This window comes from Pteronotus mesoamericanus, unplaced genomic scaffold, assembly GCF_021234165.1.
Source record: "Pteronotus mesoamericanus isolate MK-2021 breed Mesoamerican mustached bat unplaced genomic scaffold, CSHL_Meso_final contig_25, whole genome shotgun sequence".
Lineage (NCBI taxonomy): Eukaryota > Metazoa > Chordata > Mammalia > Chiroptera > Mormoopidae > Pteronotus > Pteronotus mesoamericanus.
Window position 1 is genome coordinate 10,390,283 of NW_026555105.1, and position 16,844 is coordinate 10,407,126.

General features: G+C 47.0%; 1 protein-coding gene across 1 annotated transcript in view; it reads right to left on the reverse strand.

Moving 5' to 3' along the window:
• Positions 1-615: 615 nt before the first annotated feature.
• The window catches only part of STK4 (serine/threonine kinase 4), an 85,307-nt gene continuing 69,078 nt past the window's right edge, over positions 616-16,844 (reverse strand). Inside the window, exon 11 of the mRNA XM_054573697.1 lies at positions 616-4,567. Within this exon, the coding sequence (XP_054429672.1) occupies positions 4,409-4,567 (159 nt within the window). The 3' untranslated portion in view covers positions 616-4,408. The remainder of the gene's footprint in view (positions 4,568-16,844) is intronic.

The following is a 16,844-nucleotide window of genomic DNA, read 5'->3' on the forward strand; positions in this document are numbered from 1 at the left end:
TCTCTTAAAAGTCATAGAACCCATTGACAATGTTACATGAGGGTTTACTTTGTGGTTAGATGTTAAGTAGGGGTTGGTTGAACATCAGGTGTTTATAAACATTTTTCTCATACCTTATTCGTGGAGGTGGTCTCTCTGCCCAGGTTGTCTTCGCTCCATCACTTCCCACCCTCTCTCCCCCAGCCCCCTTCCTCATTTGGTAAGTTCAAGACCTATTACCTGCTCCAGAAAAGCTCCTCAGCCACCCCAGCAGAACTGACTGTCACTCCTCCTCATGGGTCCACAGGCTGTGGACCTCTTCTGTTGTGGTCGGTATCTCCGATGCTGTCCTTGTGTGTTTGACTGACTCCCCAGCTGGTCTGCAAGAACTGTGTCTGGTCTATCTTTATATCCGTGACAACTAGCTCAGTACCTGGCACACAGTAAGTGCCCAACGAAAGTTTCCTCCCTATTCTACTACCTCTCCCTTGGCTTTGGATTTTAGAAGAAACGCAACACAAATTCATTGTCATGAAGGTTCACAATACCATTACTTAGGCTGTAGATGGAGGACCCCATTTTTAAAAAGAAGAGTCTGTGGTCTGAAGGACAGTTTATTCAAAACAGAGGTGACAAGGTATAGGAAGAAGGAGAGAAAAAATTCCAACATAAAAGCACTTAGGAAGCATCTCAAATTAAAAAAAAAAAAAAAGGCAATGAAGGAAGCTGTTTCATACATATACAAACTGCTGACTTCAGTGATTATTTACATCCAAATCTTATAAAACAGCATTTCAAGTCAGCACTTAAGCCAGTGTTAATTAGTTTTTGTTACAAAAAGTTAAAGCTACAAAATTCACATTTTTAAGTTGTACATTTGCAACAGTATTTTTTTTCCCAAGTTGGTGTGAGTGCAAGCTGGTGGAAGAGTTTTTTTTTCCCAAACACAAATAAAAACATGGATTCCAAAGATGATGACTACAATAATCCTGATGAAAACACAAACGTGGTGCCTAAGAAAGGCCGGGGTCGAAGGGTGTGGGTCGGGCAGGAACAATTTTCCAGTAAATAAGGAGCTGCGATCCTTAGAGGCAACATGGTGCACTAGAAAGGGCACTGGGGTACAAGTCAGAACTGAATTTGAAGCCTGGCTCTGCCATATTCTTGCTGCGTTTCCTTGAGCAACAGACCTGAACTCCCTGAGCCTGTTTCCTTTTCTATAAGAGAGGACACTACCTGTATCTCCCAGAGCTATTATGTTTTAATAGATGCAGGACTATTCAGATTATCTGTTCCTTCTTGAGTTTAGTACTTTGTATCTTCCAATTAATTTGTCCATTTCATCGAAATTGTTGAATTTATCAGCATTAAGTTGTTCATGATATTAGGCTTTTAATATCTGTAGGATCTATAAGGACCTCTCTCATTCCTGATGTTGGTAAGAGCTATTGAGTTTTAAATGCTAGGTGCTAAATAAATGTTACCTGGATCAGAATGTATAGTCTCAAGAAGTGACGGCTGTATTTCTTAGGTTGCTTCAGAGCATTGGGTCGGTCTGCCTATCTATCTATCTAGCCAGTCAAACATTCATCCACCAAGCCAATGGCTGGGAAAAGGGACAACAGAAAAATAAAAATCTGTTTTAAAATTATGGTTGAGGAAGCCATTAAGATATTTTTAGAGAATCGAGATTTTTTTAAAGACACCATTGGGTGTGGGTCATTGTTCCTTAGAAGGAGAGAACAAGTAATGGGCAGTGAGTTCCCTGGAAGCTCAGGTCACAAGTGCTCAAGCAGTTGGCCATTGCTCAGGGCTCGATGAAGGCCAACTGGTCTACCTTGAATTTCATATTCAAGGAAAAACATGAGGGTTTGCTCCTCTGCCTCCCTGTCACTAGAAAACAAACACACCTTGTCAGGAAGTTTATCTGATCCAAAAGAAATTGATTTCTGGCAAAGGACCCTGTCTCGCTAGACTGGAGAGCAATGTACTTTGCTGGACCAGTATGTTGGGTGCACACATACTTGAAACAAAATAAACTCCAGATCAAGGTTCAAGAATATTTATGGGGGAAAAACTGAACGTTCTTTTACTTAATCTAGCTTAGGATAGGAGAAAATGCCTTGTCTGGCCAAGTGTGAAGTCCTTTTTAAAAAAGAAAGAGACCGAGGCAGGACTGTTATAATTAGCACAGCAGATGGTATGAGGGAGAGCCTGCTCCACGATTTGGTTTTTAAAACTCACTTGGCTTTCAGATTTGACTAATTCAGCTGCTTCCCAACTTAAAAATGCCCGTTAAGAGTCTGTGCGGGAAAAGGTGGTCACTTCATTTTAAAAAGACTTTCCCCTGTAAGTACTGGTCCCACACAGCAACACTACAAACCCTGAGTCTCCCGCTTACTGGCTGTGCTGCTTGGGAAAGAACACTTTCCCTCTCTGAAACTTTCTCCATCTAATAAGTGGAGGCAAAGTACTGAACTTGCAGAGTCCCCCATGAAGTTTGGAGCTGAGAGCAAAAGCCTGCTGAGCTCCGTGCCCGGCAAACCGTAAGTGGTCCACAAGTGCCAGCTGTCATTCACTAGTCCAGTGGGAACCTCCAACTGTCCTCTGTTCTCTGCATCGGCCACACAGCTGCTCAGCTGGCCAAGCCCTGCAGACCAGCAATGGCCTCCTGCATTTTTTAAGACTTGCTTTAATTGCAGAGAATAGGATATGGCCACAGAAGAGGAACATCCCCTGCCTTCCATTGATTCCCAGGTTTGGGAAGCAAATACAATTATGGAGTCAAATTGCAGTATCCTTAGGTGCAACACGGTCATAGCCCCTGATCTGAAAGGAAGAGGTGTTTGAAAATAAAAATGCATTTGCTTTTCCCAACGGCATTCCCAAATGCATTCACATTTGTCCCCTCTTTGTTGTGTGACTAAATGACAGGTAGCCTGAGCTAACCCTGCAGAGGGGCTCAGTGCTGTCTTTTGCGGGCCCTCTGCTTTGCGTTTGGCCCTATGTCTGCCTGCATGAGGCCTGTCTGCTACTGGCAGATGGTGCAGAGGCCACGGAATCCTGACTTGGGATGATCTGGCTCTGCTGGGAATCTCTTCGTAGCCTCGCCCACTGAAGTGACAAAGCAAGAGCCAGTTCCCATTAGCAGGCTTCCCTGGTGCAACTGAACCCAAACTGACGTCAGCTTCTTCCCTCGGAGAAGGGGCTGCTTGGTCAGTGCACCAGGTGAGGGGCCCGAGGTGTAGGTCCCGCTCCTACTTAAACTTGCTGTGTGACTTGGGCCATGTCACTTGCCCTCCCCCAGCCTCAGTCAGACCAGATGACGTCGAGGGCCCCTTCCAGCTCTGGCATTCCACGGGTCTGGGGTGAGGCTCCTGGAGTACAAATCTTAGCCTGATGTTCACTATCCTTTCCAGACCCCTTAGCAGTAAAAAAAATTTTTAAAACAGTCATGTATTTGAATGCAGATCACAAAATCAATGCCTTCTACCCCTGTAAGGCGTGTGGAGCAAAATGCCACACGTGTGATCTTCACATGAACAATGAGAACTTGGAAAACCTTCCCCGGTTGTGGGCGGAACACAGCCCCGTTTGCTGAGAGTTCCTGGTCGGCCTGTCCCCTCACTGGGTCGTGTCTCCCCTAAGGCACTGGGCAGTGTCTGTGCTGCAACTTTGGGCAGTTGGGAGGATGGAGGTGGATGAAAAGCGCTGAAGCCGCAGAGGCCAATTTGCAACGAGAGTGCCAGGCTTCTCCTGGGACTCAAAAGGTCAGCGCGACCCCCGAGCTTTCCCTTGGATGTCACCTACAGCTCCAGGAGCCGGGGATGGTCCGCATGAGGCGGAGACCGTGGCGAAACCTGGCCCGAACCTAATTTTTAAGTGCAGCTCTGCCAAAGGGTGAGGTTGGCTCCTGGGAGGCAAGGGTCCCTGACGGCCCCGGTGTCCCTGCCCTCGTGTTCCACAGTACCGTAATCTTACAGAAAAGAGGCAAACTGTTTAAAACTGTACCTGTACAGAGATGCCACCACACTGAGTGGGGAATCTAGCGATAATTTATATATAGGCATATTTATAGTTTTTAAAAAAGTCTTTCAGAAAGAACAATTGAAAGCTATTGAGAGAAGAAAAACAGCAGACAATGTAAAACCTTCCCAGCTATCACTCAACTAGGAGTCTCTGTTCCTGGGGTTGAAAACTCTGAGTTTGAAAGCGCCGATAGAAGTCCTTTGAAATAACACGCCTGACCGATTTAGACCCACACACCAAGGTGGCGAGGCGGCCCTTCCCTCTGGCGCACATTCCTGAGTTCACAAAGGTGCCGTGGAGAAACGAGGGCGCAGGAGTGGTGGCTAGCAAGTTCGAGTGGTGACAATCCCGGGCTCCCCGAAGGCCGTGCGGGATCGGGGCCCTCCTGGCCTGGCCTTGCTCAGAAGTTCTGTTGCCGCCGCTTCTTGGCCTCAATGGCATCCAGGATGGGCTGCCGCTTCGACTGGTACTTCTGCCGGATCTCTTCAATCTCCTGCTCCATCATGGGGTCGAGGGCCAAGAGCCTCTTCCGAAGGTCCTCCACCGTCCAACTCTTAAGCTAGGAGAGAAGCGGAAAGTGCAGTCACGACACAGCCCCGATCAGTGGCCAAAAGGCAAAAAGCCAACCTTTACAGGCACCCAGGGGAGGGAGAGAAGGAAGACACGCGGTCACAGCACGTCGGGGGTGGCAGTGTCGGAAAGCGACCGTTCATTCCAATGACAGCACACCACCAAGCTTTTCTGGGCAACTGGCCTCCGTAAGAGGGCTTCTCTTGGATGGGACATGCCTTGACCAGGAACTTCATGACTCATACTCTCACCTCCCCGCCCTTTCAGATTCATTGTTAGGCATTAAAGTAACAGTGACTGGATATACGCAAAGCAATGGCTCTCTCCTAGTGTTGGTCCGCCCAGGAGGCGGGCACTGGGACGGCGACCACGCCAAGGAGGCTGGATGCTGCATAAGGGCCGGACGCTCTCCCACCCCCTTCGCACACCCCTGCATCTTGGCGCTGCCATACAATCACCACACGTTTGCCGGGGATAATCACATGCCAGGCCCCACTCTAAACAGTTTCTATGGATTATCTTCCTAAGTGTTATAGGAATACAGACACAACTGGGAGTTTTGGGGGAGCGGGAGAAATGCTAAACTTCTGAGTTCTGTCACCCACAGAAGAAAGTAGGAAACATAAATTAATAGCAATGGCTAGCACGTACACGTACGGCGGTTTCTACATGCCAGTCACGAAGTGCTTTACATACACTGATTCATTCCTCGCCACAGCCCTACGATGTGAGTATGTAATTGCCTCACGTTACGGATGAACAAGCCCTCGGAGGGAGTGGCTGAGTAACCTGCCAGGGTCTCACAGCTGGTCAGCGGCAGAGTCAAGACCCAAACCCCGAGTCCACGCTCTGAACCGGCACCGCAGAAGGAGCAGCTCGCCAAGCACCGGCTTAACAACGGCCTCAGCCCGAGCTGAAAACAGGGCCCGGCCTCCCGCGGGTGCTGCGACCCTCAGGCAAGGCGGCGGCTCCCGGGCCTTCCCCACCTAGGGAAGTGGGGCCGCGGTGCCCGCTCCTGTTTATCACCAGAGCTGAGTGAGAGCAGGGCTGTAGCGCTGCCGGCACCGCGAGATGGCACTGCGTGTGACGTCCCTCTCCCTTCGCCCCAGCCCAGGCCGCATCGCATTCAACCTGTGTCTGCGGCTGCCGGGCAAGGGGCTCGGGGGTCGCATCTGTGGAGTCGTCCCCTACGCCAGGCGAGGCCAGGCCTGGCTGGGGGGGGTGGGGATGAATGCGACATTATCCACAGCAGGTGGGGGCCCATCCCGTGAGCTCACAGCCCTTTAATAGGTACCGGTTCAGGAACGCAAAAGGCTCACTCAGCCTTAGAAGAGATTTATAGAATCATCACCTTCCTCGCCCCTTCCCAAGGCCCCGGCAGGGAAGTGGAACAGGAAGGCGGGTGAAGGAGCCCCTTTCTGTGCCCCTCCTTTGGAGGGGGGGGTGTAAGTGAGTGTGGAGAGCGACAGCACCTCCCCAGCAATGGCTTAGGGGCCTGTCGCCACAGAAATTTTCCTTGGCTCACTACGGGGAGGCTGGCTGAGAAGTGAGAAAGCCTACCCGTTCAAGACCAAAGGCTCTTTGTAATGTGAGAATGGAAAGACTTGAGAGCGTGGGGAAATGCTGGGAAGTCGGGCTGAAAAAAACGCCCCTTAACTTTCCAGCCTGTAGTTTTATATCATCTAGGAGGCTGGTGTTCTTGGCCCAGGACACCCCGAACCGCGAGGCTTGCCTAGTCTTCGGCTCTCTCGGTTCCTTGTCCAGAGAGCACCCCAGACCTAACGCTGAATGTGCTGGGAGTTCAGGGCTTCACCCGTTGTGTCACCGACCCTAACCCTCCAGTGGCTGTGTCACTTTGGCCCGCCTCCTCGAGCCTCGGTTTCCTCCTCTGGAAAACAGACAATAGCAGCTCCTCCCGCCTGGGGTTGCGGTGAGGCCTGGCTGAGGTGAGGGCGTGACGCTCTTACCTCCAAACTTCATACAGCACCTACGTGGCAGACATTAGTAAGGACCCCACACACGCTAAGGGCAGCGGTTATCGCTGCCGTTAGGAATAGCTGCTGCTGGTGCTACTATTAATAGTACTGTGAATATTTTACATTAAAAAGTCTCTATTCATCGCTCATAAACAAGCTGTGCCTGTAACCTCTGACCTAAGCCAGAATCAGACGAATGAGAAAGAAAAAATTCTACATTATTTGGGGCGAAAATATTCTACACTAAAGGTTGCCACTTTCCCCACACGGCCCATAATTTACAGTTCAACAAAATATTTTTCATCCATCCGTTTATCAAATATTCACTGAGCACGAGTATGGGCCAGGCACTGTCCAAGGCACAGAGGACGCACAGAAGGGCATCCCTGTGGCGACCAGCCACCGAACCATCCCTGGGGGGCCACTGCAGCCTCTCACACTCACGCCCCACTGTCAAAGGGTAGAGCGGGTCTTTCCAGTGAAAAACCAAAACCAAAACCAAAAATCAGTGCCCTCATGAAGCTAACACTTTAGTGAGACAAGACAGATAAATGACAGCACAGTAAATTCCTTTACATGAGAAGGTGATATATGCTTCAGGAAAAAAAAAAGAAACAATACAGTGAAGGAAGGAGTTGGGGACTGAGAGGGGAGACTTGCTTTTTATCCATCGTTAGTATGAAAGTCAACTGCAAAATGAAGAACTGTGAGTTAGCAGAGTGGCACCGGCTTTCCAACTTATTCTGTGACTTAACAGCAAGCCCCCTCCTCCATACACAGTCCTCCGCGTTTAAGAAAGGGCTGCCGAGGCAACCTCAAAGGCCTTTGTGGACTCAGCGTCTCTCAAAGTGTGATCCATGGATCACCTGCACCAGGATCGCTTGGTAAAAACACAGGGTCCTGAGCCCCACCCCGAGCTTCTTGATCGGGCTCCGCGGGTGTGAGACGCCAGGCTCCGCATGCTAAAGAGGCCATTCAGGTGCGTCTTATGAATCCTCCTGTTTGGGAAGCACAGTTCTGCATCTTCCTTCCTGTGTTCCTGGTAGCAAAATCCTCACAAAGTAACTGGCCTGTCCCTGGTAGAAAGCTTCCTCCAGGTTTCCGATTTCGATGCAGCTTTTTTTGCCCTTGATGCTAATATGGGACCACGAGCTTCCTTGCTTTATCTCAGCCACCTTCAGAATAGATTTGCCCAAAGGCCTTTGGGGCTTAAGTTACACCTGACCTATTAGAACACAGCCAGTCAGTCACTGCTAATGACTTGGCCATACCACCCAGATATGGATTTTTCTGAAAACAGGCCCAGAGAATGGTTCTTTGGCGCCAAGCATAGCATTTCACCTTCCTGGCTGTGGGAGGCATAAACAAATTTCAAGGGGACAGCTCGCAGTGAAGTAACTGTGCTTCTAGCGTTTTGCTACAGCCAGTGCCCCAAAGGAGCAAATTCTCAACCTGGCACATAAGCAGCTTGAATGGTCACCATTTAGCATGTCATCTGCCCCCTCTGTACTGTGACTCCCACATCTGTCTCTCTAGACCAGAGTTCTCAGATCAGACCCCCTGGATAGCTCAGTCCCTGGTGACTGCGAGCAATCCTGCCACCTCACACGTCTACCTCAGAGCTCTGGGGGCCGCCCCTTCCCTCACCCCCCACCCCCGCCCCTTCCCTTCCTTCCCAGCCTCCCGCCTTGGGGTGCTCAAGTCCTCCCCACGTCTCCCTTTCCCTCACGACCCCCTCTCAAGTCCGCCTTCAATCTAATCTCTGAAATACGAGTGTAACTCAAATCCAACCATGTTAGTCCCTCTCCGCCTCCAACCTCTCAATTCAGGCCACTATTACCTCATGGCAACACACATAATTAAAAACACAGCCATGGATTAGACCCCTTCGCCCTCATTTCCTACTTCGCTTAGAATGGAACCCAACAACTCGCCAGGGCTGCAGAGGCCCACGCCTGGGGCCCCAGTGGCCCTCTCACGCCGTTGCCTCCTGCTCTCCCCTCTTTGTTCAGACCCTCTCGCTACCGTTTATTTTAGACCCTCAAAGAGGCCACGCTTTTTCCGGCCTCAAGGGAAATGATCCTTCCGCCTTGACGGCTCATCCCCGGCCCCTGCTTACCCTTCAGACGTCCGATTCTCTGGCCATCCAGCCGAGAAAGGCTGCCTCCTCTCCCTTACCCTCTATGTCAGCCCCTAGTTTATTTCCTTCCTAACAGTCATGGCACCTTGTCATCATCCTTATTTGTTTTCTTTTATCTGTCTCTCTTCCTAGGAGGCAAGTTCCACGAGGGCAGTGACTTTGTCTTGTTCACTAGGCTGAGCATGAGACTGGGGAAGGAATAAAAAAGTGCCATTCGTTCCCAGTCTGCAGTGAAGGCAGCCACAGACATTAAGGTGGCAGCTTCCTGAGCGTCACCACGGGCGACACAGCTCTGGGTGAGGGGCTGAGAGGACTCGGTGTGGAATGAGGGGGAAGTTCTGCCCTCCAGGAGCTTATATTCCTCTCAATAGTCTTTTGAAAGGGAATCTCTGTTCACTTCATTAAAATGTCTGCTTTATACTGAGTGATAAGAAGCAGGTCTCCATTCTTGGCTTAGTCAGCAATAAAGGGCATGTCCAATTTTATTTTATTTTTCCTGACAAAAAAGAACTTCTCCAAGAAACACACTTTGGAAAGAATGAACCAATCAAAAGAATAAGGCCTGATCCTTCTGGACAAGACAGAATGAACGCCGAGCCCGGAGCCACAGGCTCATTCCCGGGGGCGGGTTGTGCCTCAGAGAGCAGGCCGAGCACAGGGGTTTTGGCTGCCTTCCTAGGGGAGGTCACAGAAGGATGGAGAAAGGAAATAAGCCTCGTGCTCGTGGTTATTTAGAATCCCCTGACCGCTTGGGAAAGTGGAAAAGGGTGGCTCTGAGTGTGACGGGAAGTACCGATGTTTTGAGGTTGCATTCACTCGCTACTGTCTGATAAACACCCAGCCGTCACCCACTGCTGCCTTTGATCCTGTCTGATAATGTCTGTCGGACGTCTGAGCAAGCAAAGGCAACAACGTATGTGCCGATGAGAAGTCTCTGAAACGACGAGGTCTCTGGAAATGTGTTATATCTGAAGTAGGCATATTTTCAATCCAAAATTCAGCCTCCCTCAATTTCAGCAGGGTACAATGCTGTCTTACTGCTGATTCTACACACGAACGTGGAAGAAGTACATTAATTACGTGAGCATCGCCCATGCATTCAGCACAGAGCTAGGCACTGTGTCTGCATTTCACCCATCTGTAAGGTAGGCATCGCTACTGTCCTCCTTTTACCAATGAGGTCAATGGGGATAAGAGTGGGCAAGTAGTTCCCCCAAAGTGCAAGAGCAGAGAATTGGAACAGACTGTAACCGCCACCTGGAGCGTTTCTGGAAATGGGCCCATCAGTGACACATGTGGGAAGACTGGAAGGATAAAGAATTTAGCTGACACTAACTATATCTCACAGCCCTCACGTTAAAAAAAATGCCCCTGCTCAGCAACGAGGGCGACTTCAGGCAAGTTGTGTGGCCTCCCTGGGACTTGGTTTCCTCTTTTGTGAAACAGGGATGGACACTTCGCCACATTTCCTCATGTGAGGACAGCAGCGCCATGCGTGCACGGCACCGGAGCGGAGGCACGGTGACTCCACTCAAGAGTTAATGAACGTGATTCAAATCTAAGCAACCGACTTGACCGGCAGCTCCACCAGGCCAGGAACACTGTTGGGCAACATGAAAATAAGAGGCACTATTTGCTGGAGAAGCCGGCAGGTTGAGGGGCAAGGGCAGTGCCTTTGAGTCCGACAGACCCAGGCTCCTCGGGAGCTCTGCCCTTGGTGTCTGGATGCCCGCGGGCGAGGCACCGCCCCTGCGCCTCACTTCCCCACTTTTCAGTCCAGGACAACAGCCTGCATCCTGCAAGGGAAGCCGGGGGGAGGCCGAGGGGTGTGGGTGAAGTACGTATCACAGTGTCTGGTGCACACCAGAATGAACGTGGGCAAGCGGGAGCTACCTCCCTAAATCCTTTTCTGAAAAATGGAGGAAATTCGTGAGTGATATAAAGAGTAGCTGCTGTTGCTGTACGAACTGAGCTTGATGAGCTCCAAATACAGCGCAGGACACACAACATACACACAGGGGCGTCTCTAGTGAACTGTGTGAGAAGCCCCAGATCGGAGGAATCCGGCTTGTTTCCTCTGGGCCAGGCCATAGCAAAATCCTCGGATTCCATCATTAGTACAAATACAGAGGGCTGATGGGAACTGATTTCTTCTCACGTAGCTCTGCAACTCTGAAATTCTGAATTATACCGTATCAATGTTGGTTGCACAACTGGCCCGGAGAACAACTGAGAAGATCCAGCTATATTTCATCACAAGTGCTAATTCATAGAAATTACATTGACAATTAGCCTATCATGAATCAGCAGAGTCAAGCTAAACTAAACACATCGGAATGCATAGCAGGGCTTCACCTGCCTTGGCCACAGGCCCATGTGAACAAACAGGTCCAGTTCTCATCCCAGGTACTCTCACCTCAGAAGTCTATTGTGCAAAGGGTGTCATGAGATGTTCCTAAAATACCATCAAAGAGAGGCTTGCTAAAGCTTTAAGGACAAGCTTCAATTCTATACAGACTATACCTGAGCACTCACAATTCCGCATCCATTGTCACACACAGGGCCTCTCAAACACATCCTCCCTTCTGGACAGGTGAGTCAGGATGATGCCCTGTCACAGGTGATATTTTACTGTGGCCAAGAATAAGGAAAGAGCACACCTTAGGAATTTAGCAAGATGACAAGGAAGGTTGATAGAAGCTGAAAAGTTGAATGAAGCCACCAACATTCCATTTCATACCTTCAACACCAACCCTAAAAGGCTGGCAAAATTGCAAAGAGAATACATATGAGGGTTGTTCTAAAGGCATTTAGGGCATTGATTTAGTTTCACCAAAGATACTTACCTCTTCTTGTCTCTCTCTAGGTGTGGGTTCTAGACTGGGGAGAGGTGACTAGAGTAGGATAGGATTCCCAGGTGATGCAGTAACCTCGCAGCAGATGACAGAAGACAGTCAAGCAGAAAAGCAAGGAAGCTGACAATCAAATTGCAACTTGTGTAGATTAAGCAAGTGCCAGACGCTTCAATTTCTAAAGATATTGCTCCTTAGGTGAACCTTGTGAGAATTTTAATGATTTCCTCTGATTTAAAATACGGTCATGCAAATTTTGCTTCTATCAGGCTCTTATAAAATCCTCCTAGTGCTTCTCCAGTAAGGAAGGAAAGTTGTAAAACTATATCCATTGAAGATTACTTCAATTTCATTTCGAGTTTATGATGATTTCAAATCAATCCATGGAATTGTTGACCAAAATTCCAAACATAGGCAACATGACTGCATGTATATAAAATTTGTACCAAGAAAAACCTGGAATGAAATGCAGACCTCAAGCCTGGGTAAAACAAAGAAATGTGTCTCCAAGCAGACCTGGTGATGCACTGCAACGGGGGGGGGGTGGGGGGGGGGCGGGGGGGGCGCCTTGGGGCGTGTCAGCTGATTGGCCTCAGGGAACCTGAAGATTGAATTCAGCGAACCTCCCCTGTAGCAAGAGCTCAGTATGGAGAGAGAATATAAAGAACATGATCTGATAAATGATATAAACAAAAAGACAGCAAAAGGTTTTTCCTTTAAACAAAGAGGTTTTTCCTTTAAACTATAATATATATTACTTGCATACTGTTATTTATCTGTGATTTATTGAAAATAATCCTCACATTTACACTGGCAAAGTTAATTTTTGAGCTAGTACTTTTGCATGCTTAGAATTTACTCCACCTCTGCTCTGGCATGAACTTTCGCAACTTTGAATATCACAATGCACCTGCTTTTTGTTATTGTTTTGTTTTTGTTCTGGGAGTTTTATTAGAGCCTTTGGCCAAAAGCAATAAAGTTTTGACCAACCCCAGATTTTTTTCCTACCCTCATGACTCTGACTTTCCACAGCAAGAACCCATGCGGAACTTTCATACCACAAATCGAAAAGACTAACGGTTCTCACAAGGCATTGCACTGCTGCTACCTAGCACTAAATGTGTGCTTATAAAGACACAGAGAGTAAGTTTTCTGTGTCAGACACTTGTGCTCAGCCTGGATTGGGCAGGAGTAGGGATGACTGGGGTGTAGTTAAGTAAGGGTGTGTACGGCACAAAAAGTCTATGGCAGGATCCCTTTACACTAGAAGTGGAGATAAATGGGGTAGAGAAGTCATGAAAACAAGCATTACTGATGCCTAGTGATTGCTAATAATAATGAGAGTTACCTTTAACTGTGTGCGAGGCCAGCGATTTTCAACCTTTTTCATCTCATGACACACATAAACTAATCACTAAAGTTCTGTAGCACCCCAGAAAATATATATTTTTTGGCAATCTGGCAAAAAACAGGTACAGTTTTGATTCATTCACACTGAATGGCTACTGTTGTGTTGGCTGTTGTCATTTTCTTATTTGACAATCTAAGGGAAAAGAGGTCAGTGCTTGTGACCAAATAGTCAGGTATTGCATATTTTAAAAATTCTTGTGGTGCGCCGGTCTTGAGCACTTGCTCGGCACTTCACGTGCATTATCTCATAATTCTCAGAACAGTCTACACAATAAGCAGTATTATCCCACGCCACAGAGGTGGAAACTGAGGCTTGGAGATACAGAAACGTGCTCAAGGTCCTACAGCCAGTAAGTGTAGGTGGCCGAGGTAAATGTGAGCCCTGGCACGTCTGACTATAAAGCCCGAGCCAGTGCCATATCAGGGCAACATGTGCTATAGGAGTTGAGAGAAGGAAGCATCTCTGTTGTCAGAGTCTCTGACAGAAAGATCTTACTTCTTTTATGCATTAAAAAAAATCCTCCCCCAAGGATATGTTTATTAATTTCAGAGAGAAAGTGACAGAGAGAGAGAGAGAGAGAGAGAGAAACATCAATGTGAGAGAGAAACTTCGATCAGTTACCTCCTGTACATGCCCTGACATGGGATTGAACCTGCAACCTTTTGGAGTACAGGACGATGCTACAACCAACTGAGCCACCCAGGCAGGACATGTCTATACATGTATAGTGCAAAGAATGGATTCTCACTCTAACCTGGGAAAAGTCTGAATTGTAGAATTTTTAAAAAATGAAACGCAAATTTATTTCAAATAATTATTACACTTGAGATCCAAGGAACTAATAAAATTAGGTTAAATACAGGGTAGGGCAATAGTAGGTTTACAGTTGTGAGTATGTGAAACACAGAGTTTATTCTTGTATTATTATTTATTAATAATAGTATTAATTTGCATATACACAACTGTAAGCCTACTTTTGCCTCACCCCGTTAAGTGAAAGGACTTATGAGTTCATTTGTCAATATTAATATACCTACTCACAATGCCTCTGGGTGCCATATTGTCCACACATCCCTGCTTCTGCTGAATAGAATTCTTTCTCTCTGTCTTTGGTTTAGAGAATGCCCACCAAACCTTCTACCCCAGCTCAAGTTCCAGCTCCTCTCTCTCCCTGACTACCTTTTCCTTTCATAAAGTGGGGGCTATTTAAGAGTGGAAACTCCATCTAATATATTTTCAGGCCTATAGAGAAGAGTTCTCAATAAATATTTAATAAAGAAATATATCCTTAAGCTTTAAGTCCTTACTTGAAAATGACCTTTTACTGGGTTCCCTCAATTATTTGTAAGACACTGGGCTTTCAAGAAGCTCTGAAAACCTGTAATCAATAAATAAACCTAAGAGTATACTATAAGTTCATTAAATAAGTTTATGTCAATTAGTCCAAACTGACCCGTGCATACCAAAATCAAAATGAATTAGCTTATCCAGTGGCATGATTACAGTAAAGTTACAAGGAAAATAGACATAAAATTCTCTCTCATCTTGGTTGCTCATGATTGCTTTTTAAGAAAAATTCTATTTTAAGGGTAGCTCTAAATTGGTTTATAAATTTCACACTTAAGGAAGCCAAACTGTGAGAGGAAAACTTTCAAAAGTTAGCAAACACGTAGCTTAGTTTAAGTAAACCTCCTAGAATAACTGGGAGTGTCTAAAGAAGGTAGAGCACAAGAACAGAGCAGAATGCAATGTTCCCGACCCTTGGAAGCGCTGAAGGGGGATGTCAAAAGGACCGTCGTTCCCGCAGCAGCATTAATCTTTCAGAAGACAGGGATGCCTAAACACCGGCTGCACCGAGCTGCTCTTTTAATGTAGCTTAATAATTCAGGAAAAGAGCTGGCTGGTCACCTAAGAATCCCTGCAAGTTGTGCCTCTGTACACTTTCTCGAGCTGGAAATTTCCAAGGTAACAAAAAGGCCAGGCTTTTCCCTCTCATCTTGCCAAAAAGATGAAGCCCAAAGAATCCCAAGCAATTCTGAAAGGTAAAATACAAACGGATCCCACTTTACTTAAAAGAGGGAGTCTTAAAAGGTGTCTTCTGACTAAACAGGATCCAATTTAAATACACTAAAAGAACAAAATGCATACAGAAAACTAGTTAAGAATGCAAATAAAATTCTGAGTAAGCTATTTTGCAGACCTAAATTTTTACAATTTGGGCTTTCTTAAACTGGGAAAACTTGTAAGTGAACAGCATTCAATCTCTGGAAAGTATATAAAAACCTCTGTAAGTCGGTCCTACTGCTGGGAATGACCATATAATAAAGGGTCAGAGATTTACGACCCAAAAAATAGTCTCTCAACAGCCTTTGAGAAGAAATAATTCTGCAACAAAAGCAGACAAGTTCTATCTGCAAGGCATGTCAGAATTTCTCTGCAATGGCTATCAAGTCTTGTCAAAAACATAAATCAGATACAGATAAAGAGGAGTGTGTGTGTGTGTGTGTGTGTGTGTGTGAGAGAGAGAGAGAGAGAGAGAAAGAGACTGATTTTCAATTCTGCCAAAAACACATAACTGCCTAAGAAGGATTTTTATAATTTTTTTTTTCTGGTTTAAGACAGTCTAATAATAGTATTCTTATTCTGCAAAAGTATTAATATGTATATGTCCCATACACTTTGGAACAGCCCTTTATTCTTTTCAACAAATGTTTAACTGAATATATGATTAACAAATGTGATTTATGACATAGTAATACTTTTCCAATGTGTATAAGTTCAGAGCAGAAAAAGTTCTTTGTAGAGATCACATTCCTAGTTTTTGGTTCAGAAAGGATGACCATGTTACTAGCAATAAGCTTGCCTAAACTCAGAGTTAAAAACACTTAGCTTCTCTGGTATAAAACTTTTTAAAATTTGTATCCTAAGTGTTTTCTGTAAGGAGCTAGCATCATGAAGAGAGAAACTGCCTCCAACCTGGAGTTTGACCCACAGCTAGGAATCTATGATGAGAGGCAGAGGGGCAACAGTGATAATATCATGATGTGTGTCATGGGAAGGCATCTTTCATGATTAATATGATGTTTGTATTTGTCAATAAACGTATTCTTTGTAAGTTCTCATTTCTTAAACCCCTTCCCCCTCATGAAGTGTCTGATTAATAGTACGAGCATACTGTTATTGGTGCTTTTGAGTTGATGCTATTTCTTTAAAAAAACAAAACAGGGAGAGTATAACAGTTATCAATTTATTGTCTCTCTACTCCAGACGCACCCTTCTATAGATGCTCTACAATAAACCACAGAACCCCGTTAAGCACTTCTTTTAAGTGTGCGTGACGTTAGGCTACCATCCATCTTAGCAGAGAGGCCAAGGGACAGTGCAGCAGGGGAGGCTGTCCTGAGCGTCCGGCATGGGAGCGGCAGTGTGCACATGGGGACAGTTGGTAGAACGTCCCAGCAAGGCCCAGAATGTGCTCCCTCTGCAATCTTGGCCTGGCCACAACCTTCTGGCAAGTCCTGTCAACAAGGACCCCAGGGCCCCCACATAGCCTGCAGGCTCCGGAGGCCTCTTGACCCCGCCGGCACCCCAACCCCCAGCACTCGCTGCGCCGCTGGCTGCTGATCGTCGGCTTCTCGCCTGCACTCCGCAGCGTAGCCTGCAGCTCGCCCAGGGTGCTGGGCCATCTCTGGTCTGGCCAGGCTCTTCTGCTGTGCCGCGGGCTACCCCCACTGAGGTCTGAACCCCTCCCTAGCAGCTTGTCCTTCGCTGGGGGTGCCCCCTCAGCCCTAGGGAACCATATAGTTTCCCTCCATCTTAGTTACTCATTGTCACAGGTAATAGCTCCTTGTATTGAGCTTCTGTTCAACTTACTGTGTGGTTTCTGC